The sequence below is a fragment of the Hylobates moloch genome, unplaced genomic scaffold, assembly GCF_009828535.3.
Source record: "Hylobates moloch isolate HMO894 unplaced genomic scaffold, HMol_V3 SCAFFOLD_19, whole genome shotgun sequence".
Taxonomy (NCBI): domain Eukaryota; kingdom Metazoa; phylum Chordata; class Mammalia; order Primates; family Hylobatidae; genus Hylobates; species Hylobates moloch.
Window position 1 is genome coordinate 3,205,185 of NW_026652294.1, and position 25,096 is coordinate 3,230,280.

General features: G+C 41.9%; 1 protein-coding gene and 1 non-coding gene across 7 annotated transcripts in view; one reads left to right on the forward strand and one right to left on the reverse strand.

Moving 5' to 3' along the window:
- Positions 1-25,096, forward strand: part of CLTCL1 (clathrin heavy chain like 1) — a 120,858-nt gene that overhangs the window by 18,952 nt on the left and 76,810 nt on the right. For all 6 annotated transcript variants that reach the window (XM_058431368.1, XM_058431371.1, XM_032138574.2 and 3 more), the window contains exon 3: positions 17,409-17,677. In XM_058431368.1, coding sequence (XP_058287351.1) covers positions 17,409-17,677 — 269 coding nt within the window. The remainder of the gene's footprint in view (positions 1-17,408; positions 17,678-25,096) is intronic.
- LOC116459514 (small nucleolar RNA SNORA15) lies at positions 21,685-21,811 on the reverse strand. Its single transcript, XR_004245568.1, has one exon. It is a non-coding gene; the product is annotated as a small nucleolar RNA SNORA15 (small nucleolar RNA).

Below are 25,096 nucleotides of genomic sequence, written 5' to 3' on the forward strand. Positions count from 1 at the left end.
AATTTATGAAGAAAAGAGGTTGAATTGACTCACAGTTCCATAGGCTATATAGGAAGCTTGGCTAGGAGGCCTTAGGAAACTTATAATCATGGCAGAAGGTGAAGGGGAAGCAAGCATGTCTTACTGTAGTGGAGCAGTAGAGAGAGAACAAAAGGGGGAGTGCCATACACACACACTTTTTTTTAACTGCTCCTTGCAGAGCAGGGCTAACCCATAGGCAGGGTGTCCAGAGTAGCCACACACACACTTATACCCATCAGATCTCGTGAGAACTCACTCACTATCACCAGAACAGCAAGGGGGAAATCTGCCTCCATGATCCAATCACCTCCCACCAGGTCCCTCTCCAACACTGGGAACTACAACTTGAGATGAGATTTGAGTGGGGACACAGAGCCAAACCATATCACATTACCTTTTCAGTATTTATGTTATCTTTTTTTACAAACTTTTACCTTTTTTCTCTTAATTTTTAGAAGTAGATGGAGTATAGGCTAATCTAGTGCCTGTGCGGCAGAGTTGGCACTGAGCTCAATGGGGGATAGAAGAGGGGGAATGGCACCGCCTGGAGGCCCCCTCCTCACCTTGACTACTTAAGTCTGACCTGAAGTATTTCCCAAAGAAGGCTGGTCCTTTTTTGGTCCTTTTAGTGATGCTGAATATTTTGTGCCTCATAAACACATGTTCATTTAAACCAGGCTAAGGACAACTTGACAAGTTTTCAAGCTAGAGGAAATTTCCTCAGTGATCTAAGGCTGCTTGACACTAAAAGGTACCCCCATCCTGACAGTGTACCACCAAGAATTTTTGATCCAGATTTTTTTTTTATATCTTTCTTTGTCTGCTTTTTTCAAGTATAATTTACATACCATAACATTCACTTATTCTTTTTTTTTTTTTTTTTTTTGAGATGGAATCTCGCTCTGTCACCCAGGCTGGAGTGCAGTGGCGTGGTCTTGGCTCACTGCAACCTCCGCCTCCTAGGTTCACACCATTCTCCTGCCTCAGCCTCCCGAGTAGCTGGGACTACAGGCGCCCGCCACCACACCCAGCTAATTTTTTATATTTTCAGTAGAGACGGGGTTTCACCATGTTAGCCAGGATGGTCTCGATCTCCTGACCTTGTGATCCACCTGCCTCAGCCTCCCAAAGTGCTGGGATTACAGGCATGAGCCACCGTGCCCGACCAACATTCACTCCTTCTTGGTGATTTTTAGTGAATTCATAGAGTTGTGGAATCATCTCTACAATATAGTTTTGGAACATGTCTGCAACCCCAGAAAGTTTCCTCATGCCTGTTTAGAACCATTCCCACTCCTACTCCCGGCCCGAGGCAGCAACTCATCTGTTTTTTTCCTCAACAGATTTTCTTGTAGACAATTCAAATAAATGGAATCATACAATATGTAGTCTTTTACATCTGGCTTCCTTTACCTAGCATAGTGTTTTTGAGGTCCATCCATGTTATAACACGTATCAGTAGTTTGTTCCTTTTTATTGTCTAATAGTGTTTCATTGTATGGATATGCCACATTTTGTTTTTCCATTCACTAGTTGATGGACATTTGGATTGTTTCCAGTTTTTAGCTATTAAGAATATTGCTGCTGTCAATGCTCACTGACAAGTCTTTGTGTGGACATATTTTCTTTGTTGTTGTTGTTCTGCAATTTCTTTTTTTTTTAATCTAAGTTCCAGGATACATGTGCAGAACATGCAGGTTTATTACATAGGTATACATGTGCCATGGTGGTTTGCTTCCCCTATCAACCCATCCTTTAGGTTTTAAGCCCTGCATTCATTAACTTTGTCATGATGCTGTCCCTCTCCTCGCCCCCCACTCCCCTGACAGGCCTGGTGTGTGTTGTGCCCCGCGCTGTATCCATGTGTTCACTTGTTCAACTCCCACTTATGAGTGAGAACATGCAGTGTTTGGTTTTCTGTTCCTGTGTTAGTTTGCTGAGGATGATGGCTTCCACCTTCATCCATGTCCCTGCAAAGGACATGATCTCATTTCTTTTTGTGGCTGCATAGTATTCCATGGTGTATATGTACCACATTTTCCAGTCTATCACTGATGGGCACTTGGGTTGGTTCCATGTCTTTGCTATTGTAAATAGTGCTGTAATAAACATATGTGTGCATGTGGACATATATTTTCATTTTTCTTGGGTGCTTGGGTGGAGTAGAATTGCTGGATCATATGGTAAATTTGTTTAAAAAACAAATTTTTTTTTTTTTTTTTTTTTTTGAGATGGAGTCTCACTCTATCGCCCATCCAGGCTGGAGTGCAGGGGCATGATCTTGGCTCACTGTAACCTCTGCTGCCCAGGTTCAAGTGATGATCCTGCCTCAGCCTCCCAAGTATTTGGGATTACAGGCACCTGCCATTGTGCCTGGCTAATTTTTGTGTTTTTTGTAGAAACAGGGTTTCACCATCTCAGCCATGCTGGTCTTGAAGTCCTGACCTCATGATCCACCCCCTTGGCCTCCCAAAGTGCTGGGATTTCAGGCGTGAGCCACCACTACCGGCCTGTTTAGCTTTTTTTTTTTTTTTTTTTTTTTTTTTTTGAGGAGTCTTGCTCTGTCACCCAGGCTGGAGTGCAGTGGCACTATCATGGCTCACTGCAGCCTCCGCCTCCCGGGTTCAAGCAATTCTCCTGCCTCAGCCTCCTGAGTAGCTGGGACTACAGGTATGTGCTGCCACGCCCGACTAATTTTTGTATTTTTAGTAGAGATGAGGTTTCACCATGTTGGCCAGGATGGTCTTGATCTCCTGACCTTGTGATCCACCAGCGTTGGCCTCCCAAAGTGCTAGAATTACAGGCATGAGCCACCGCGCCTGGCCCTGTTTAGCTTTTTAAGAAACTGCCCAGCTGTTTTCCAAAGTGACTGTCTCATTTTATGTACCCATCAGCAATGCATGAGGATGCCAGTTTCTCCACACATCCATGCCAACACTTGATACTATCTTTTTTATTATAGCAATTCCAGTGGTTGTGTACTAGCATTTTGTGGTTTTAATTTGTATTTCTCTAATGCCTAATTATGTTAAATATCTTTTATTTTTAAATATGATTATTAACCATTTATATATATTTTCTGAGAAATGTTTATTTAAATCTTTTGCCCAGTTCTTAATTGGGTTGTCCATCTTATTATTGAATTATAAGAGTTCTTTATATATTCTGGATATACATAATTTATCAGCTACGTGATTTATATGTATTTTCTCCCAGTCTGTACCTTGTCTTTTCATTCTCCTAATGACATCTTGTCTTAGTCTGTTTGTGCTGCTATAATGAAATGGCTGACACTGGGAAATCTATAAAGAATAGAAACTTATTTCTCATAGTTCTGGAGGCTGGGAAGTCCAAGATTAAGGTGCTACCAGATGGTGTGTCTGTTAAGGGCTCACTCTCCACTTCCAAGATGGCCCCTGTTGCTGCATCCTCTGGAGGGGAGGAACACTGTGACAGAAGGGCAAAAAGGAACCTAACTCCCTCCATCAAGCTCTTTTGTGAGAACATGAGGGCTTGCCTCCCAAAAGGCTCCATCTCCCAACACTTGGGAATTAAGTTTCAGCATGCATTTTGGAGAGAACAAAAAACATTCAAACCATAGGATATGTTTTGAAGGACAAAACTTACTAATTTTGATGAAGCCTAACTTACCTACTTTTTTTTTCTTTAATGAATCATGCTTTTGGAGTTATAGCTAAGAATGTTTAGCCTATGGTTGTGTAGTTTTAATTCTTTTTTTTTTTTTTTGAGACAGAGTCTTGCTCTTCTCACCCAGCCTGGAGTGCAGGGGCACAATCTTGGCTCATTGCAACCTCCGCCTCCTGGGTTCAAGCGATTCTCCTGCCTCAGCCTCCCAAGTAGCTGGGATTACAGGTGCCTGCCACCACGCCTGGCTAGTTTTTTGTATGCGTAGGAGAGATGGGGTTTCCCCATGTTGACCAGGCTGGTCTTGAACTCCTGACCTCAGGTAATCCACCTGCCTCAGCCCCCCAAAGTGTTGGGATTACAGGTGTGAGTCACTGTGCCCGACCGAGATCTATGCCCTTTCTTGTACTGATTACTTGATAGTTGCAGCTTTATGGTAAGTTGGAATTCAGATAGTGTTGGTACTCCAACTTAGTGTTTTTCAAAATAGTTTTTGAAACTCTTTGAAATGAGATCCTTTGAATTGCCACATAAATTTTGGGTTTAGTTGTGAATTCCTGCAAAAATCCTTCTGGAGCTTTGATAGAGATTACATTGAATTTATCAATTTGGGAAGAATTGCTATCTTGACAATATTAAGTCTTCTAGTCATTTAATGTCTCTGTTTATTTAGATCTTTAATTTCTTTCAGTGACGTTTTGCATATTCAGTGAGCAAATCTTGTACTTCTTTGTTAAATTTATTCCCAAGTATTTTATTCTTTTTTTATGTTATTATATACAGACTTATTTTCTTAGTTTTATTTTTGGATTGTTTCTTGCTAGTATCTAGAAATAAAATAATTTTTGTATATTTTTTCTGTATCCTATATACTTATTAAACTTATTCTTGTAGTTTTTAGTGGATTCCTTGGCATTTTCTACATACTGTATCATGTTATCTGTGAATGGACAGTTTTACATCTTCCTTTCTAATCCAGATTCTGTTTGTTTCAACATTGCCTCGGCTAGAATACCCAGTACAGTATTAAACAGAAGTGACAAGAACAGAAATCATTGAATTATTTCTGACCTTAGGGGGGAGTTTTTAGCCTTTTACAATTAAATATGATGTTGGCTGTGGATTTGGGGTAGATAAATCCTTTATCAAGTTAGAGAAGTTCCCTTGTATTTTCTGTGTCTACTGAGATGATCACATGGTTTGTGTCCTTTATTAGTGTGGTGTATTACATAAATTAATTATTGGACATTAAGCCAACCTTGCATTCCTGTGGTAAATCTCTTTTAGTCATGGTGTATGGTGGTTTTTTTATGTTGTTGGATTTTGTTCACTAATATTCTAAGGGTTTTCTGTTATTTTTATAATTGGTCTATAGTTTTCTTTTCTTGTGATGTCCTTTTATGACTTTGTAATTAGGCAAATGTTGGCCTTAGAGAATGAGGTCCTTCTTCCTCTATATTCTGAAAGAATCCGTGAAGGATTTATTTCTGTCTTCTTTGAGTATTTGATAGAATTCAACAGTGAAAGCCTTTTGGTCCTGGGGTTTTCTTTGTGGGAAGATTTTAAATTTCAAATTCAACTTCCTTACTTGGCTGTGCATCTGTTCAGATTTTCTGTTTTCTTGTGTCAGTTTTGGTAATTCGTGTCTTTCTAGGAATTTATCCAGGTTATCTAAGTCTTCTAGTATGTTGACATAAAATTGTTCATAATATTCCCTTCTTTTAATTTCTTTGGGGTTGGCAGTGATGCCCTCTTTCATTCTTAATTTTGATAATTTGTGTCTTCTCTTTTTTTCTTGATCATTAACTAAGGTTTGGGTCGGGCCTGGTGGCTCATAACCTGTAATCCCAGCACTTAGAGAGGCTGAGGTGACAGGATCACTTGAGACCAGAAGTTCAAGACCAGCCTGGGCAACATAGGGAGACTCCATCTCTACAGATTAAAAAAAAAAAAAAACTAGCCAGTGTGGTAGTATGTGTCTGTGGTCAGCTACTCAGAAGTCTGAGGCTGGAGGATCATCCTGAGCCCATTATGTCAAGGCTACAGTGAGCTGGGATAGTGCCATTGCACTCCAGCCTAGGTAACAGAGTGAGACCCTGTCTGTAAAAATAAATAAATAAGATTTGTTAGTTTTCTTGGTTGTTTTGAAAAACCCTACTTCTGGCAAGGTGTATATAGGCTGCTCCAGGAACATGTGCACAGCTGCCTACCCTGTGCCTTTCTTGTTAAAATGTAGCATACCATTTTAATTCTTCTGAATTTTTCTTTTTACTATTTTCTCTGTGTGTGTGTGTGTGTGTGTGTGTGTGTGTGTGTGTTTATAGTGGTTGCTGTAGGGTTTATAAAATGCATCCTAACTTATCACAAATGATTTCAGATTATTAATATTAACTTCTATTAAAATGCAGAAATTTCACTCCAGCATAGTTTCATTTCCTCTTCCCTCTGTTGTGCTATTTTTATCATTCATATATATGAATATATAAAATATATTAAAAAAGAGAAAATAAGATGCATATATGCATCTATATATGTTATAAACCCAACAACCTATAGTTTTATCATGGTTTTAAATGATATTATTTAATGAAATTAAGAGAAATCTTTATACTAACCAACATATTTATCATATCCAGTGTTCTTTATTTCTTTTTGTGGATTTGAGCTCCCATCTTAGTTCAGTCTGATTAGAAGTCATTTACCATAAGCTGTTAGTGCCTGAAGACAGTGAGGGTTTAACATTTACCATTTTGACTAGACAGCAAAACTACATCACACCTAAATTATGTCCAAAAGCAGTTGTTTTATAAATTTATATAGTTTAAACTTAAGTTGATAATATAGTTATAGCTAACTTTAGAACTGTTTTAAGGCAGCAAGCCTTTATCTTACTGATCATGTGTTTTGGATATAAATTGCATCAAGTTTCGGCCGGGCACAGTGGCTCACACCTGTAATCCCAGCACTTTGGGAGCACAAGGCAGGTGGATCACCTGAGGTCAGGAGTTTGAGACCAGCCTGGCCAACATAGTGAAACCCTGTCTCTACTAAAAATACAAAAGTTTGCTGGGCATGTTGGTGTATGCCTATAATCCCACCTACTTGGGACGCTGAAGGAGGAGAATCACTTGAACCCGGGAGGCGGAGGTTGCAGTGAGCCTAGATCGCCCCATTGCACTCCACCTTGGGCCCCAAAGCGAAACTCTGTCTCAAAAAAAAAATTGCATGAAATTTCACCATTGAGTTGCTCCTTTTTGTGAATTCAAGAAGTCATCTTAATTATTGCCCAGGTATATCATGACATCATTAAAGACTTTCTGTTAGCAACAGCAGCCTTATTTCTCAAATTGTGGTTAAAAACCAGTTTTGCTAATTGATGATAATATTGTAATAATATGAGTTGTTGCATAGCTTGGCTAACTAACTGGATAGTCAGATTAACTCTTTTTTTCTAGCTGTGTAGCTCAGAGATAGTACCTCAAAAAAAGATAGATCTGTGAATAATTCTGCTATTAACACGAGTGTACAGATGTCTTTTTGGGAACCTGTTTTTAATCCTTTTGATTCTATACCCACAAGTAATTGACTGGATCATATCATTATTCATTTTTAATTTTTTTGAGGAACTGCCATCTCTTTTCTATAGTGGTTGCACTATTTTACATTCTCAGTAGTGCACAGGGTTCCAATTTTTCACATTCTTGCTAACACTTGTTATTTGTATTATTTTCTTTTCAATGGTAGCCATTTTTTTTTTTTTAAGAGACTGTAACTTTGAACTCCTGGACTCAAGCTATCCTCCTACCACAGCCTCCCAAGTAGCTAGGACTATAGGCATGTGCCACCACAACCAGCTAATTAAAAACATTTTTTCTTTGTAGAGACAGGGTATTGCCATGCTGCCCAGGCTATCTTAAACTCCTGGCCTCACATGATCATCCCATCTCAGCTTCCCAAAGCACTAGGATTATAGGCATGAACCACTCCACGCGGATCATTTTTTAATTGGACGATTTGTATTTTTTGTTGTCGAGTTGTAGGCATTCTTTATATATTCTGGATATTAACCCCTTGTCAGATATATGATTTCCATATACAGGCATACCTTGAAGATATTTTGGGTTCAATTCCAAACTACCACAATAAAAAGAATATTACAATAGTGAGTCACATGAATTTTTTGGTCTCCCAGTGCATATAAAAGTTATGTTTATACTATGCTGTAATCTATTAAGTGTGAAATAGCATTATGTCTAAAAAAAATGGATTATCTTAATTAAAAAATAATTTGGCTGGGTGCGGTGGCTCACGCCTGTAATCCCAGCACTTTGGGAGGCCGAGGCGGGCGAATCACGAGGTCAGGAGATCAAGACCATCCTGGCTAACACAGTGAAACCCCATCTCTACTAAAAATACAAAAACCAAAAATTAGCTGGTCGTGGTGGCGGGTGCCTGTAGTCCCAGCTAGTCAAGAGGCTGAGGCGGAAAATGGCGTGAACCCGGGAGGCGGAGGTTGCAGTGAGCCAAGATTGCGCCACTGCACTCCAGCCTGGGTGACAGAGCGAGACTCCATCTCAAAAAATAAAAATAAAAATAAAAAATAATAATTTATGGCCAGGCATGGTGGCACATACCTCTAATCCTAGCACTTTCGGAGGCCAAGGTGGGAAGATTGCTTGAGCCTAAGAGTTCAAGAGCAGCATGGCAAAGAATACAGTGAGACCTTAGCTCAAAAAAAAAAAAAATGCTGAGTGTGGTGGCGCACGCCTGTAGTCTCACCTACTCAAGGAGGCTGAGATGGGAGAAGAGCTTGAGCCTAGGGGTCTGATGACTGCATGTCAGCCTGGGTGACAGAGAGAGACTCTGTCTCAAAATAATAATAATCTTTTTTTTTTCTAAAATTTTACCTTATCATCTTCAAGGATTGTAATTTTTTTTTTTTTTTTTTTTTTTTTTTTTTAAAGGAGTCTTGCAGTGGCATGATCTCAACTCTCTGCAACTTCTGTCTACCAGGTTTAAGGGATCCTCCTGCCTTAGCCTCCTGAATAGCTGGGATTACAGGCACGTGCCACCACGCCCAGCTAATTTTTGTCTTTTTAGTAGAGATGGGGTTTCACCATGTTGGCCAGGCTGGTCTCGAACTACTGACCTCAAGTGATCTGCCGGCCTCAGCCTCCCAAACTGCTGGGATTATAGGCATGAGCCACTGTACCCAGCTGTGAGTTGTAATCTTTTTACTGGTGGAGGGTCTTGCCTTGATGCCAGTGGCTGCTGATTGATCACAGTGGTGGTTGCTGAAGGCCAGAGTGGCTGTGGCAATTTCTTTTCTTTTTTTTTTGAAACGGAGTCTCACCCTGTTGCCTAGGCTGGAGTGCAGTGGCGTGATCTCGGCTCACCGTAAGCTCCACCTCCCAGGTTCACGCCATTCTCCTGCCTCAGCCTCCCAAGTAGGTGGGACCACAGGCACCCGCCACCACACCCAGCCAATTTTTTGTATTTTTAGTAGAGATGGGGTTTCACCACATTAGCCAGATGGTCTCGATCTCCTGACCTCATGATCCACCTGCCTCGGCCTCCCTCCCAAAGTGCTGGGACTATAGGCATGAGCCACCGCGCCTGGCTGGCAATTTCTTAAAATAAGACATCAGGCTGGGTGCGGTGGCTTATGCCTGTAATCCCAGCACTTTGGGAGGCGAAGGCAGGCGGATCATGAGGTCAAGAGATTGAGACCATCCTGGCCAACATAGTGAAACCCTGTCTCTACTAAAAATACAAAAAAATTAGCTGGGCCTGGTGGCATGCTCCTGTAGTCCCAGCTACTTGGGAGGCTGAGGCAGGAGAATCACTTGAATCCGGGAGGTGGAGGTTGCAGTGAGCCAAGATTGTGGCACTGCACTCCAGCCTGGCAACAGAGTGAGACTCCATCTCAAAAAAAAAAAAATAATAAATAATAAATAATTTTTAAAAAAGACATCAATGAGGTTTCCGCAGGGACTGACTCTTCCTTTAATGAAAGATTGCTCTGTAGCGTGCAGTGCTGTTTGCTAGCATTTTACCCACAGTAGACTTCTTCCAGAATTGGAGTCAGTCCTTTCAAACTCTGGTGCTGCTTTATCAGCTAAGTTTATGTACTATTCTAAATTCTTGTAGTCATTTCAACAGTTTTCACAGCATCTTCACTGGGAGTAGATTCCATCGGAAGAAACCACTTTCTTTGGTCATCCCTAAGAAGTAGCTCCTCATCTGTTCAAGTTTGATCCTGAGATTGCAACAATTCAGTCCCATCTTCAGGCTCCACTTCTCTTGCTGTTTCTACCACATCTGCAATGACTTCCTCCACTGAAGTCCTGAACCTCACAAAGTCATTCATGAGGGTTGGAATACACTTATTCCAAATTGCTGTTAATATTGATATTGTGACCTCCTCTTGTGAATCATGAATATTCTTAGTTGCATCTAGAATGGTGAATCCTTTCCAGGAGATTATCAATTTACTTTTCCTAGATCCATCAAAGGAGACATATTTATGGCAGCTGTAGCCTTTAAAAATGTATTTCTTAGGCCAGGCACAGTGGCTTACCCCTGTAATCCCAGCACTGTGGGAGGCTGAGGCAGGCGGATCACAAGGTCAGGAGATCGAGACCATCCTGGCTAACACGGTGAAACCCCTTCTCTATGAAAAATACAAAACATTAGCCAGGCGTGGTGGCGGGCACCTGTAGTCCCAGCTACTGGGGAGGCTGAGGCAGGAGAATGGCATGAACCCGGGAGGTGGAGCTTGCAGTGAGCCGAGATCACGCCACTGCACTCCAGCCTGGGCAATAGAGCGAGACTCCGTCTCAAAAAAAAAAAAAAAACAATGTATTTCTTAAATAATAAGACTTGAAAGTTGAAATTACTCTATGATCCATGGATTGCAGAACTGATGTGTTAGCAGGCATGAAAACAGCTTTCATCTCCTTGTATATCTCCATCAGAGCTCTTAGGTGACCAGGTACATTGTCAATGAGCAGTAGTCTTTTGAAAGGAACCCTTTTGTTTCTGATAAGTAGATCTGAACAGCGAGTTTTAAATATTCAGTAAACCATGCTGTAAACAGATGTACTATCATCACGACTCTTGTTTTTCCATTCATAGAACACAGGCAGAGGAGATTTAGCATAATTCTTTTTTTTTTTTTTTTTTTTTGAGACAGAGTTTCACTCTTGTTGCCCAGGCTGGAGTGCAATGGCACAATATTGGCTCACCGCAACCTCCACCTCCCGAGTTCAAGGGATTCTCCTGCCTCAGCCTCCTAGGTAGCTGGAATTACAGGCATACACCACCATGCCCGGCTAATTTTTTGTATTTTTACTAGAGATGGGGTTTCTCTCCACATTGGTCAGGCTGATCTCAAACTCCCGACCTCAGGTGATCTGCCCACCTCGGCCTCCCAAAGTGCTGGGATTACAGGTGTGAGCCACTGCGCCCAGCCGATTTAGCATAATTCTTAAGGGCCTTAGGATTTTTGGAGTGGTCGGTGAGCATTCCTTCCATTTAAAGTTACCAGCTGCATTATCCCCTAACAAGAGCGTTAACCTGTCTTCTGAAGCTTTGAAGCCAGGCAAAGAAGCCAGCTTTGACTTCTCTCTCGCTTGAGTCCTAAATGGCATCTTTTTCCAGGAGGAGGTTGTTTCTTCTCCATTGAAAATTTGTTCATCAATGATCTTAGCTAGGTCTTCTGGAGAACTTGACACAGCTTCTGCATCAGAACTTGCTGCTCCACCTTGCTGTTTTATGCTATGGAGATGGCTTCTTTCATTAAACCTCATTAATCAACCTCTGCTAGCTTCAGACTTCTGCAACTTCTTCACCTCTCTCAGCCTTCACGGAATTGCAGAGAGTTAGGGCCTTGCTGTGGATTAGGTTTTGGCTTAAGGGATTGTTCTGGCTGCTTAGATCTTCTATCCAGGCCACTACAACTTCCTCCATATCAGCAATAAGGCTGTTTGTTTTCTTATCATTAATGTGTTCACTGAAATAGCACTTTTAATTTCTTTAAGTAACTTTTCCTTTGTGTTCACAACTTGGCTAACTGTTGCAAGAGACCTAACCTTCAGTCTGCCTTGGCTTTTGACATGCCTTCCTCACCAAGCCTAATCATTCCTAACTTTTGACTTAAAGTGAGAGACGTGGGACTCTTCCTTTCACTTTCACTTTCTTTTAGCAAGGAAGGTTGTTAAGGTTGTTAAATGGCCTAATTTCAATATCGTTATGTCTCAGGGAATAAGGAGGCCTGAAGAGAGGAAGAGGGACTAGGACATGGCCAGTCAGTGGAGCAGTTAGAAAACACACATTTATTAAGTCCACTATCTTATATGTGTGTGGTTCATGGTGCCACAAAACAATTACTGTAATAACATGAAAGATCACTGATCACAGAGCAGCATAACAAATATAATAATGAAAAAGTTTGAAATATCATGAGAATTACCAAAGTGTGACACAGAGACGGGAAGCGAGAACATGCTGTTGGAAAAATGATACCAATAGACTTGCTTGATGGAAGATTGCCGCAAACCTTTGATTTTTTTGTTGTTGTTGTTCACAAAACAAAAAAACGCCTGTAATCCCAGCACTTTGGGAGGCCGAGGCGGGCAGATCACCTGAGGTCAGGAGTTCAAGACCAGCCTGGCCAACATGGTGAAACCCTGTCTCTACTAAAAATACAAAAATTAGTTGGGCATGGTGGTGGGCGCCTGTAATCCCAACTACTACGGAGGCTGAGGCAGAGAATCTCTTGAACCTGAGAGGCAGAGGAGGCAGTGAGCCGAGATCATTTCATTGCACTCCAGCCTGGGCAACAAGAGCGAAACACTGTCTCAAACAAAACAAAACAACAAAACAAATGCAATATCTGCAAGACACAATAAAACAGTGTAATAAAGTGAGGTATGCCTATATTTTCTCTTATTCTGTGGGTTGCCTTTTCTCTCTTTTGTGACCTCTGATGCTGTCCAATTCATTTTTTTTCTTTTATTTTCATATCCAAAAAAATCATTGCAAGATCCAGTGTCATCAAGCTTTTCCCCTGTGTTTTCTCTAAACATTTTATGATTTTAATTGTTGGGGTTTTTTTAACCTGTGAACTTTTTACTGGCCTCCTGCTCCCCAAAGAGTACCCTGCTTCTGCTGGCTCAATTCCTCAGAACTTTGGTGTCATTGGTCTCAGACACCACATTGCTGTCCACTATCCTGCAGGTAGTGGTCTTTTGGATGGTTTGCATGGAGTTGCTGCTGTCTAGGGCCTCACCAAGATTGAAGTCCTCCCCATCTTCCAGCAGGAGGCGGTAGGTGGTGATCTCAGCCTCCAGCTTGACCGGGATGTTCCAGACCTCATACTCCTGGGCCTGGCGCTGTCCCTCTGCCCAGGTCTGTGCCAGCTTCGACTCCAGGTACAGTAGGACCCTGTTGAGCTGTTCCATCTGCATGGTATAGCAGGCCTCCATCTCTCTCAGGCTGTTCTCCAAGTTGGTCTTCAGATTTCTCATCAAGTCCAGGCCAATCTCCAAGAACTGGACTGGACATCTCAGCTCCATGAGTGTCATCTCAGCAGCTCTGATCTTGGTGGACTGCATGGTGACCGCTGTGGTGCTCTCCTCAGTCTGCTGGGACCAGTACCTGTCCAGCTTCTCTAGGTTCTTCTGAGCCAGCTTGTCGCATTGGGCCCAGATATCTGCCATGATCTTGCCAAGGTCCTGATATTTGGACATCTGCCTCCACAGTCAACCCAAAGCTAGCAATACAGGCTTGTAGGCCTTTTACTCCTTCTTCATGGTTCTTCTTCATGAAGAGCAGCTCCTCCTTAAGAGTCTCAATCTTTGTCTTCAGCCACAGCCCAGAGACATTGGTGTCATCAGTGACCTTGCAGAGCCCATGGATGTCGCTCCTCACAGACTGGCGCATGGCCAGCTTTGTCTCATACTTGACTCTAAAGTCAGCAGCAGCAAGATGGGCATTGTCAGTGTGCAGAACAATGAAGGCATTGTCCACAGAATTTGCAAAGATCTGAGCCATCAGCTTCTCAGTGGTCTTGAAGTAATGGCCCAGTCTCTGACCTGGGGTCCCTTCTTCTCCAGGTGCTCCCGGTTTTTGCTCTCCAGCCTCTAATTCTCAGTCTCCAGGCTTTTCACTCTGCCCAGGTAGGCCAGGCGGTCGTTCAGGCTTCGCATGGTCTCCTTCTCATTCTAGATGCCCCCTATTTCCGCCAGACCCCTGGCCATCCGAGTGGCCAGGGCCCTGGACCCCAAGCCACCCTGGAAACTGGTGGAGCAGGACACAAAGATCTGGGAGCCCAAACCCCTTACATCTGCATAGATGCCAGCTGGACTGCTGATCGACCGGGTACTGTAGCTGGGTGGCTGGCTGGATCCCAGGGACTTGTAGTTAGTAGAGAAGGTAGTGGAGTGAGTGGTGAAACTCATGCTGTCTGGGGAGGAAAGTGAGAGAACAGGACTCAGGTTCTGCCTGTGATTTTAGTTTTTATGTTTAGGTCTTTAATCCATTTTGAGTTACTTTTTGTATATGGTATAAGGTAAGGGTCCAATTTTATTCTTTTGTGGACCTAGTTTTCCTAGTATTATTTGTTGAAAAGAGTATTCTTTTTTCTCATTGAATGCTCTTAGTACCCTTGTCAAGGATCATTTGATCATATATGTGAAGGTTCATTTTTGGGTTCTCTCTTATATTCCATTGGTGTCTATGTTTCTATGCTGTTACCATACATTTGCTTTCTTTAACTTCATAACGAGGTTTAAATTCAGGAAGTGTGAGATCATCCAACCTTGTTCATCTTTATCAAGATTATTTTGGCTATTTGAGGTCCTTTGAGATTCCATATACATTTTAGGATGGATTTTTCTACTTTTATAAAAAATGTGTTTGGGCCTATTGAGTTTTTTGAGGCACTTTTATCAAATCAGTGCATGCAGCTGTTTTTAGACTTTCTTCTGTTTCATTGATCTATGTGTCTTATGACAATAACATAGGTTTTATTAATAGCTTTATAGTATGTCTCAACATTAGGTATTGTAAGTCTTCCAGCTTTGCTCTTTTCCAAATTTGTTATGTCTAATCTTTGTCCTCTGCATTTCCGTATTCATTATAGCATCATTTTATTTTCCACCAAACAAACAAAAGATGCTGGGCCAGGGTGGTGGCTCACACCTGTTATCCCAGGACTTCAACAGGCTGAGATGGAAGGATTGCATGAGGCCAGGAGTTTGAGACCAGCCTGGGCAGCATAGCAAGACCTAGTCTCTTAAAAAAAAAAAAAAAAAAAATTTAAAAATTAGACTGGGCATGGTGACTCACACCTGTAATCCCAGCACTTTGGGAGGCTGAGGCAGGTGAATCACTTGAGGTCAAGAGTTTGAGACCAGCTTGGCCAACATGGTGAAACCCCATCTCTACAAAAAAATACAAAAATTAGGTGGGTGTGATGGCATGTGCCTGTAATCCCAGATACTCGGGGGGCTGAGGCAGGAGAATCACTTGAACCTGGGAGGTGGAGGCTGCATTGAGCTGAGATCATGCCACTGCACTCCAGCCTGGGCAACAGAAAGAGACTGTGTCTCAAAAAGGAAGAAAGAAAGAAAGAAAAATTAGCTGAGTGTGGCAGTGCATGCCTATAGTCCCAACTACTTGGGAGGCTGAGGCAGGAGGATCACTTGGGCCCAGGAATTTGAGGTTGCAATGAGCTATGAGTGCTCCACTGTACTCCAGCCTGGGTGACAAAGTGAGGCCCTGTATCTATAAAAAAAAAAAAAGAAAGAAGGAAAAGGATGCTGGGATTTTGATTGGGATTGCATTGAACCTGTAGATAATTTATGCAGAAATGACATCTTGGCAATTTTAAGCATTCTGATCCATGAATATGGTATGCCCCTTCTTTTATTTAAGCCTTTACTTTCTTTCAGGAATATTTTATAGTGTAGAGACTTTGCTTACCCTTTGTTAAATGTACTCCAAAATGCTATGTTTTGGGTGGTGGTATGAATTTTTTTTTTTTTTTTTTTTTTTTTTGAGACAGTCTTACTTGTCAGTCAGGCTAGAGTGCAGTGGCACAATCTTGGCTCACTGCAACCTCCGCCTCCCAGGCTCAAGCAATTCTCCTGCCTCAGCTTCCCGAGTAGCTGGGATTACAGGATTGTGCCACTATGCCCAGCTAATTTTTGTATTTTTAGTAGAGACGGGGTTTCACCATGTTGGCCAGGCTGGTCTTGAACTCCTGACCTCAGGTAATCTGCCCGCCTCGGCTTCCCAAAGTGCTGGGATTACAGGTGTGAGCCACCATGCCCGGCCTGAATTCTTTTTTATATTTCCAAATTGTTTGCTGCTAGTATCTCAAAAATCAGTTGATTTTTTTTTTGAGACCTGTTTTCACTTTGTCATCCAGGCTGGAGTGCAGTGGCATCATCTTGGCTCACTGCAACCTCTGCCTCCTGGGTTCAAGCAATTCTCCTGCCTCAGCCTCTCAAGTAGCTGGAATTACAGGCACCTGCCACCAAGCCTGGCTAATTTTTGTATTTTTAGTAGAGATGGGGTTTCACCATGTTGACCAGACTGGTCTCAAACTCCTGACCTCAAGAGATCCACCTGCCTCAGCCTCCCGAAGTGCTGGGAATACAGGTGTGAGCCACTGTGCCCAGCCCAACTGAAATTTTTGTAGGTTGTCTTTGCATCTTGCCACACTCCTGTAGTCACCTATTAATTCTAATAGTTGTTTTGTAGATTTGTAGATTCTGCAGGATTTTCTTTGTAAATAATTATGTTGTCTGTGAGTTAAGACAGGTTTACTTCCTTTTTTGATCTTTATGCCTTTTCTTTTTCTTGCCTTATCACACTAGCTATGTTATTCTCAGTGTCAAAACAAGTGGTCAGAGAAATAATCCTTGCGTTGTTCCCAATCTTTGTGGGAAGCAATATTTTAATATTTTATGTTAGCTCTAAATTTTGTATAGATTCCAAAATCAAAATTTAGTTCATTGCTACACGTAGAAACAATATGGATCTCTTGCCAGAGAATGGATGCCAAATATTTTGTCTAGAACTGTACTGCCCTATTGGACATTAGCTGCATGGGGCTGTTTAACATTTAAATTAATTAAAGTTAAATAAAAGTATAAATTCAGTTCCTGAAATATCTGGCTAGATACATCTTAAGTGCTTAGTAGCCACATATAACTATTATCTGCTGTGATGGATGCAAATATGGAATATATCCAACATTGTAGAAAATTCCATTTGTCAGCATTGGTCTAGAATTTAAGACAAATTTGGAGAAGTTGGTTTAATGTGAAGGGATAGTTGTAGTCTTACTTGAAAATTGGAGACCACACAGAGAAGGGGTGTCTTATGTTTTTGCTGACTTATCTAGAAAAGTATTTTAAAACTAGAAGAAACCAATTTAAAAGAGAAGCTTGCTTCAGTAGAACTAATTTCTCATTGTTATTCACATATTTCTATGAATAGTTGCATACTTTTATATTCTGAAGAAGAATTTAATGCATACAAGCTCTTCTCAATATTTAGACATTAAGGTATGGTTAATTACTACTCTGGCAGCATCTTTCAGACCCTGTTAATCAGATTAGCAGTACAACCTAAAGTAATATTAAAAGAATTCAGAATTAAGAATATACGAATTTGTCTTTCAGATTTTTAATTTGTCTTTCTCTAATCTCTATTATATCAAATACTAGCTGGGAAGACACTTCAGATCTTTAATATTGAGATGAAGAGTAAAATGAAGGCTCATACTATGGCAGAAGAGGTGATTTTCTGGAAATGGGTTTCTGTGAACACTATTGCCTTGGTGACCGAGACTGCGGTCTACCACTGGAGCATGGAAGGTGACTCCCAGCCCATGAAGATGTTTGATAGACATACCAGTCTGGCGGGCTGCCAGGTGATTCACTACCGGACTGATGAGTACCAGAAGTGGCTGCTTCTCATAGGCATCTCGGCTCAGGTAAGCCTTGAGCTGCCTTTAGGGGCTGGTCTGATGTAATTTCAAAGCCCAATATTAGAATGGAGTGGTTAAATCATTAGAAGCTGGTTATAGGGCCAGGTGTGGTGGCTCATGCCTGTAATCCCAGCACTTTGGGAGGCCGAGGCGGGTGGATCTCTTGAGGTCAGGGGTTTGAGGTTGCAGTGAGCCGAGATTGCGCCACTGCACTCCAACCTGGGCAACAGAGCAAGACCCTGTCTCAAAAAAAAAAAAAAAAAAAAAGAAGTTGGTTATAGGTATAAGGCAAAAGTAGGCCTGGAACTGAGAGAAATAGAGATTACAAAGAAATCTGAACTTGGATCAAATAATTTACCTTTGGCCTATCAACTACTACTGCATTCCATCAGGTTACTGATGTTCATTATATAAACTATTTCTAGCACTGTTTTGAGAGGTTGTTGAGGAATTTTATAGAGTAATTTGGAACCCATAGATTTATAAGAAGTAGTCCTTCGGGAAGACAAGAGAGGGCTAGACATCCTGCCCACTGCGTCCCAGCCAGGGCAGGGAGGGACCGTGGCCCATGGGGTCAAGGGGCCCTGATGTGCACAGCTGCCGCAGGGAGGAAGGTCTTGGGGAAATGGGCGGTCAGCTGGCCTGTCCTTGGTGAGTGCACACACTGCCCACACACACCACGGCCCACACACAGCACGGCCTTCCTGGCGTCTCTGGCCCCCGCGTGTTTGCAACGTAGATATTGTATCAAAGTCCCAGCGTCTAGATGGTTAACATAGAGCTGCTTCTGTGTAAATGCTGCTTATTTTAAACACTAAAAAGCGATTAATTTTATGGGGAAAAAAAAAGTAGTTCTTAGACTGTATTTTAAGGACTTACCGGAATGTTACTAACTCATATTCTATTGTACTGAAAGCAGTATCTTTCCGTCCTCCTTTTTTTTTTTTTTTTTTTTTTTTTTTGAGATGGAGTCTCACTGTGTCACCCAGGCTGGAGTGCAGTGGTGCGATCTCGGCTCACTACAAGCTCCGCCTCCCGGGTTCATGCCATTCTCCTGCCTCAGCCTCCCCAGTAGCTGGGACTACAGGCACCTGCCACCACACCCGGCTAATTTTTTGTATTTTTAGTAGAGAAGGGGTTTCTCCGTGTTAGCCAGGGTGGTCTCGATCTCCTGACCTCATGGTCCACCCGCCTCAGCCTCCCAAAGTGCTGGGATTACAGGTGTGAGCCACCGCGCCCGACCCCTTTTTTCATTCCTGGTGGCTAATTCAGTCACCAGATACTTGAGGACTACAGGATGTTTACACTTGGGACATAGATCTTAATCATTCAATCCTGATGACCAGTGGATGATTTGTCTATATCCTAGTGGGGAAGGTGTATCTGCACAATTCTAGTAATTAAGGAACTGTCACATGTTTGAAGAGAATACTGTGGGAGTCATGAGAGAGCAGCTTAAGTCAAGACAGCCCACAACACAGGGGATCTAAGCTGCATTTTGCTAGCTATTAAAGTGCACTTTGGAAGGATGCAGTGTATGCAAAGGCACAGGATAGAGGAAAATGGCTCTTTCTGGGAGTCTGGGGTCATCCACTGTGGATGATACCTATAGGTAAGCATATTAGGTAGCTAAAGGGGCAAGACTTAGAGAGATGAGTGGGGGCCAGACTGCAGGCAATGGGAATTATGTAGCAGGTTTTGAGTGAGAGTGATGTAATTAATTTTCCTTCTTAGCAGCATAGTGGAATTGAAAATATGCTATCATTGATGTTGGAGATGGACTGCCACAAAGACTGGAGGCCAGGAGACTAGTTGAAAGGCAGATACAGGAACAAAACCATGTAATCTGTTCTGGAGTAGAGACACGTATGAGAAAGGTTAAGAATACGCAAAAAGGGAAGGATTACTTCCATTTCTGGAACCCTCTCTTCCATTTCTGCAACCCCCAGAAGAAATGAAGCATGTGTGACTAGATGAAGGTAGTGGCATTGCAGATATATAGATTAGACAAAACCTAAGACTTTGGCTTACTTAACCTGATAAAGGGCATCTACAACAAATACAACTAACATCTTACTTCATGTTGAAAAACTGAAAGCTTTCCCCCAAGGATCAGAAACAAGACAAGGATGTCTTCTCTTGCTACTTCTGTTCAGCTTTGGACTAGAGATTCTAGCCAGGGCAGTTAGGTGAGAAAAACATAAAAGGCATCTAGATTTAGGCTGGGCACGGTGTCTCACGCCTGTAATCCCAGCACTTTGGGAGGCCGAGGTGGGCGGATCACGAGGTCAGGAGATCGAGACCATCCTGGCTAACACGGTGAAACCCCGTCTCTACTAAAAATACAAAAAATTAGCCGGGCACGGTGGCGGGCGCCTGTAGTCCCAGCTACTCAGGAGGCTGAGGCAGGAGAATGGCATGAACCCGGGAGGTGGAGCTTGCAGTGACCGAGATAGCGCCACTGCAGTCCGGCCTGGGCGAAAGAGTGAGACTACATCTCAAAAAAAAAAAAAAAAAAAAAAAAAAAAAGGCATCTAGATTTAAATGGAAGAATTAAAGCTGTCTCTATTTGCAGATGACATAAGCTTGTATATGGAAATCCTAAGGAATCTAGTAAAAAACTATTAGAACTAATAAACAAATTGAGCAAGGTTACAGAATACCATATCAGTATGCAAACATCAACTGTGTTCCTAAACATTTGCAATGAACAATCCAAAAATGAAATCAGGAAAGCAATCTCATTTGTAATAACATCAGAAAGAATAAAATACTTAGAGGTAAACTTAATTTAAAAAGTGCAAAAGTTACATTCTGAAAACTACAAAACATGGTTGGAAGTAATTAAAGAAGATCTAAATCAAAAAATATCCCATGTTCACGGACTCGAAGATTTAATACTTTTGGGATGGAAGTACTCCTCAAATTGGTCTACAAATTCAACATAATCTCTATTGGAATACCAGCTAGCTTCTTTGTAGAAATTGACAAGATAATCCTAAAATTTATGTGGAATTGCAAGGAACCCAGAATAGCCAAAACAACCATAAAACAAATAAACAAAAAGTTGGAGTACTTATACTTCCCGATTTTAAAACTTGCCACAAACCTACAGTGATCAAGAATGTGGTACTGGCTGGGCTCAGTGACTCATGCCTGTAATCCCAGCACTTTGGGAGGTTGAGGAAGGTGGATAACCTGAGCCCAGGAGTTCGAGACCAGTCTAGGCAACATGGCAAAACCCATTTTTTACAAAATATGCAAAAACTAGCCAGGCATGATGACATGCACCTGTAGTTCCAGCTACTCTGGAGGCTGAGGTGGGAGAATTGCTTGAGCCTGGCAGGTGGAGGTTGCAGTGAACTGAGATTGCACCACTACACTCCAGCCTGGGTGACAGAGTGAGACCTTGTCTAAAAATAAATAAAGTTAAAAAAAATAGAATGTGGTACTAACTTAAGAATAGATGACAAACAAATTAGCTTGGTGTAGTGGCATGCACCTGTAGTCCTGGCTACCTGGGAGGCTCAGGCAGGAGAATTGCTTGAGCCCAGGAGTTCAAGGTTACAGTGAGCCATGATCATGTCTTTGCATTCCAGCCTGGGCAATAGAACAAGACCCTGTCTCTAAAATTAAAATAAAATAAAATAAAATAAATGAGTCCCAGAAAAGTGATGTGCCCAAAAGCCAGGTTTTCTTTTCCTTTTTTTTCTTTTTTCTTTTTCTGAGATGGAGTCTCGCTCTGTCACCCAGGCTGGAGTGCAGTGGCGCAAACTCAGCTCACTGCAACCTCTACCTTCCAGATTCAAGTGATTCTCCTGCCTCAGCCTCCCGAGTAGCTGGGACTACAGGTGTGTGCCACTATGCCCAGCTAATTTTTGCGTTTTTAGTAGAGACAGTGTTTCACCATGTTGGCCAGGCTGGTCTCGAACTCCTGACCTCAAGTGATCTGCCCACCTCAGCCTCCCAAAGTTCTGGGATTACAGGTGTAAGCCACCACGCCCGGCCCATTTATTTGTATTCACCTTTAATAATAATGTGCCATGAAAAACCTTAGCATACCATCAGTCATTCTAAAGGGAAGATTGCTTTTGCATGGTACCTGGCGATTTTTTTTTTAAGTTTCAAAATCAGCTTTGATGGTTTGTGAACAGGGTATGAAAGTTAATTTTCTGATTAAAGGGAAAGGAAACCAAATAAAAATTATCAAAACCTAGCCATACCATCAACTCAGAAATAAATTTAAATTTACTCAAGGTTATTTCTTTTTTTTTCTTTTCTTTTGAGACAGAACCTTGCTCTGTTGCCCAGGCTGGAGTGCAATGGCACGATCTCGGCTCACTGCAACCTCCACCTCCTGGGTTCAAGTGATTCTCCTGTCTCAGCCTCCCCAGTATCTGAGATTATAGATGTGCACCACCACGCCCGGCTAATTTTTTTTGTATTTTTAGTAGAGACAGGGTTTCACCATGTTGGCCAGGCTGGTCTCAAACTACTCAAGGTTATTTCTAATAAGTTATGAACATATTTCTCTGAATCAAAATAATATCAGTAGAGTGCAAATATATATTTAAAAATGCATTAATTTTAATTTCTTAATTTTAATTTTAATTTTTTTTATTTTTTGAGACAGGATCTTGCTCTGTCGCTGAGGCTGGAGTGCAGTGGCACAATCTCGGCTCACTGCAACCTCCACCTCCTGGGTTCAAGCAATCCTCCTGCCTCAGCTTCCCGAGTAGCTGGGATTATAGGCACGTGCCACCATGCCCTGCTAATTTTTGTATTTTTAGTGGAGACGGGGTTTCACCATGTTAGCCAGGATGGTCTCAAACTCCTGACCTCAAGTGATCCGCCCACTTCGGCCTCCCAAAGTGCTGGGATTATAGGCATGATCACTTGAACTTATTCCTCCAGTGTAATCAAAATGTTGTATCCCTTATGGTCAATTGATACTTGACAAGGATGCCAAGACAGTTCAGTGAAAGAAAGAGGAGTTGTTCAATACAAGGTTTTTGGGTGCTGGACATTTATATGCAGAAGCATTAAATGGGACCTCTGTCTCATAATACTAGAAAACTCAAAATCGATCAGACCTAAATGTAAGAACTGAACCTATAAAACTCGTAGAAGGGCCAGGCACAGTGGCTCATGCCTGTAATCCCAGCACTTTGGGAGGCTGAGGCAGACAGATCACCCGGAGGTCAGGATTTCGAGACCAGCCTGGCCAACATGGCGAAACCCCATCTCTACTAAAAATACATCATGAATGAACCTTGGAAATATTAAGCTAAGTGAAAGATGCCAGTCACAAAAGACCACATATTCTATGATTCCATTTATTTGAAATGTTCAGGATAGTCTGACCTACAGACACAGAAAATAGATAAGTAGTTGCCTATGACTGGCGGTGGAGTGTGGGAGATAGGAATGAGGATTGAATGCTAATAGGTTTTCTTTCAAAGGATGAAAGTGTTCTAAAACTACATTGTAGTGATGATTGCACAACCCTCTGAGTATACGAAGAAACATGGGCTGGTATGCTTTAGACCAGGGGTGTCTGATCTTTTGGCTCCCCTGGGCCACACTGGAAGAAGAATTGTCTTGGGTCACACATAAAATACACTAGCAATAGCAGATGAGCTAAAAACAAAAATTGCAAAAAAAATTCATATATATATATTTTTTTGAGACTGAGTTTTGCTCTTGTTGCCCAGGCTGGAGTGCGGTGGTACAATCTTGGCTCACCGCAACCTCCGCCTCCCGGGTTCAAGCAATTCTACTGCCTCAGCCTTCCTGAATAACTGGGACTACAGGCATGCACCACCACACCTGGCTAATTTTGTATTTTTAATAGAGACGGGGTTTCTCCATATTGGTCAGGCTGGTCTTGAACTCCTGACCTCAAGTGATCTGCCCGCCTCAGCCTCCCGAAGTGCTGGGATTACAGGCGCGAGCCACCATGCCCAGCCAAAAGTTCATAATGCTTTAAGAAAGTTTATGAATTTGTGTTTGGGCCACATACAAGTCTGTACTGGGCCACATGTTGGACAAGCTTGCTTTAAATAGATAAGTTCTATGGTATGTATCTCAATTAAGCTTTTAAAAATACCCTTGGGGGCCAGGCACGGTGGCTCACGCCTTTAATCCCAGCACTTAGGGAGGCCGAGGCAGGAGGATCACCTAAAGTCAGGAGTTCGAGACCAGCCTGGCCAATGTGGTGAAACCCCATCTTTACTAAAAATACAAAAATTAGCCGAGAGTGGTGGCGTGTGCCTGTAATCCCAGCTACTTGGGAGGGTGAGGCAGGAGAATCGCCTGAACCCGGGATGCAGAGGTTGCAGTGAACCGAGATCATAACATTGCACTCCAGCCTGGGCAACATGAGTGGAACTCTGCCTCAAAAACAAAACAAAACAAACAACGACAACAACAACAACAAAAAAAAATTCTTGGGAATTATGCCTCTTTACAAAGAAATCATCATGTTTGAGGAATATAAAACAAAAATTATAAATCATAGTTACATGTATATGCTTTACTGACGAACTAAAAAACAACAAATAAAAAAATCCCATGCATTTACCAACAACAAAACACCTCATGGGCATAAGAATAGACATGTAGACCAATGGGAAAAAAATGTAAAGTCCAGGAATACACCCCTACATCTGTGGCCAATTGATTTTTGACGAGAGTGTCAAGACTGTTCAATGGGGAAACAATAGTCTCTTCAGGAATGGTGCTGGGACAACCAAATATCCACATGCAAAAGAATGGAGTTGGTCACCTGCCTCACACCATGTACAAAAATAAACTCAAAATAGATCTGAAACCTCAATGTAGAAGCTAAAACTACAAACTCTTAGAAGAAAACATAAGGAGAAAGCCTTATGACTTTGGATTTGGCATGGATTCTTAGATATATAATAGCCAAAAGCTTGAACAACAAAATTAAAAAAATAGATAATTTGGACTTCAGAATTAAAAACTTTTGTGCATAAAAGGATATTGCCAAATTAATTCAAGATGGATTAAAGACTTATATGTTAGACCTAAAACCATTAAAATCCTACAAGAAAACCTAGGCAATACCATTCAGGACATAGGCGTGGGCAAGGACTTCATGTCTAAAACACCAAAAGCAATGGCAACAAAAGCCAAAATCGACAAATGGGATCTCATTAAACTAAAGAGCTTCTGCACAGCAAAAGAAACTATCATCAGAGTGAACAGGCAACCTACAGAATGGGAGAAAATTTTTGCAACCTACTCATCTGACAAAGGGCTAATATCCAGAATCTACAATGAACTCAAACAAATTTACAAGAAAAAAACAAACAACCCCATCCAAAAGTGGGCAGAGGACATGAACAGACACTTCTCAAAAGAAGACATTTATGCAGCCAGAAAACACATGAAGAAATG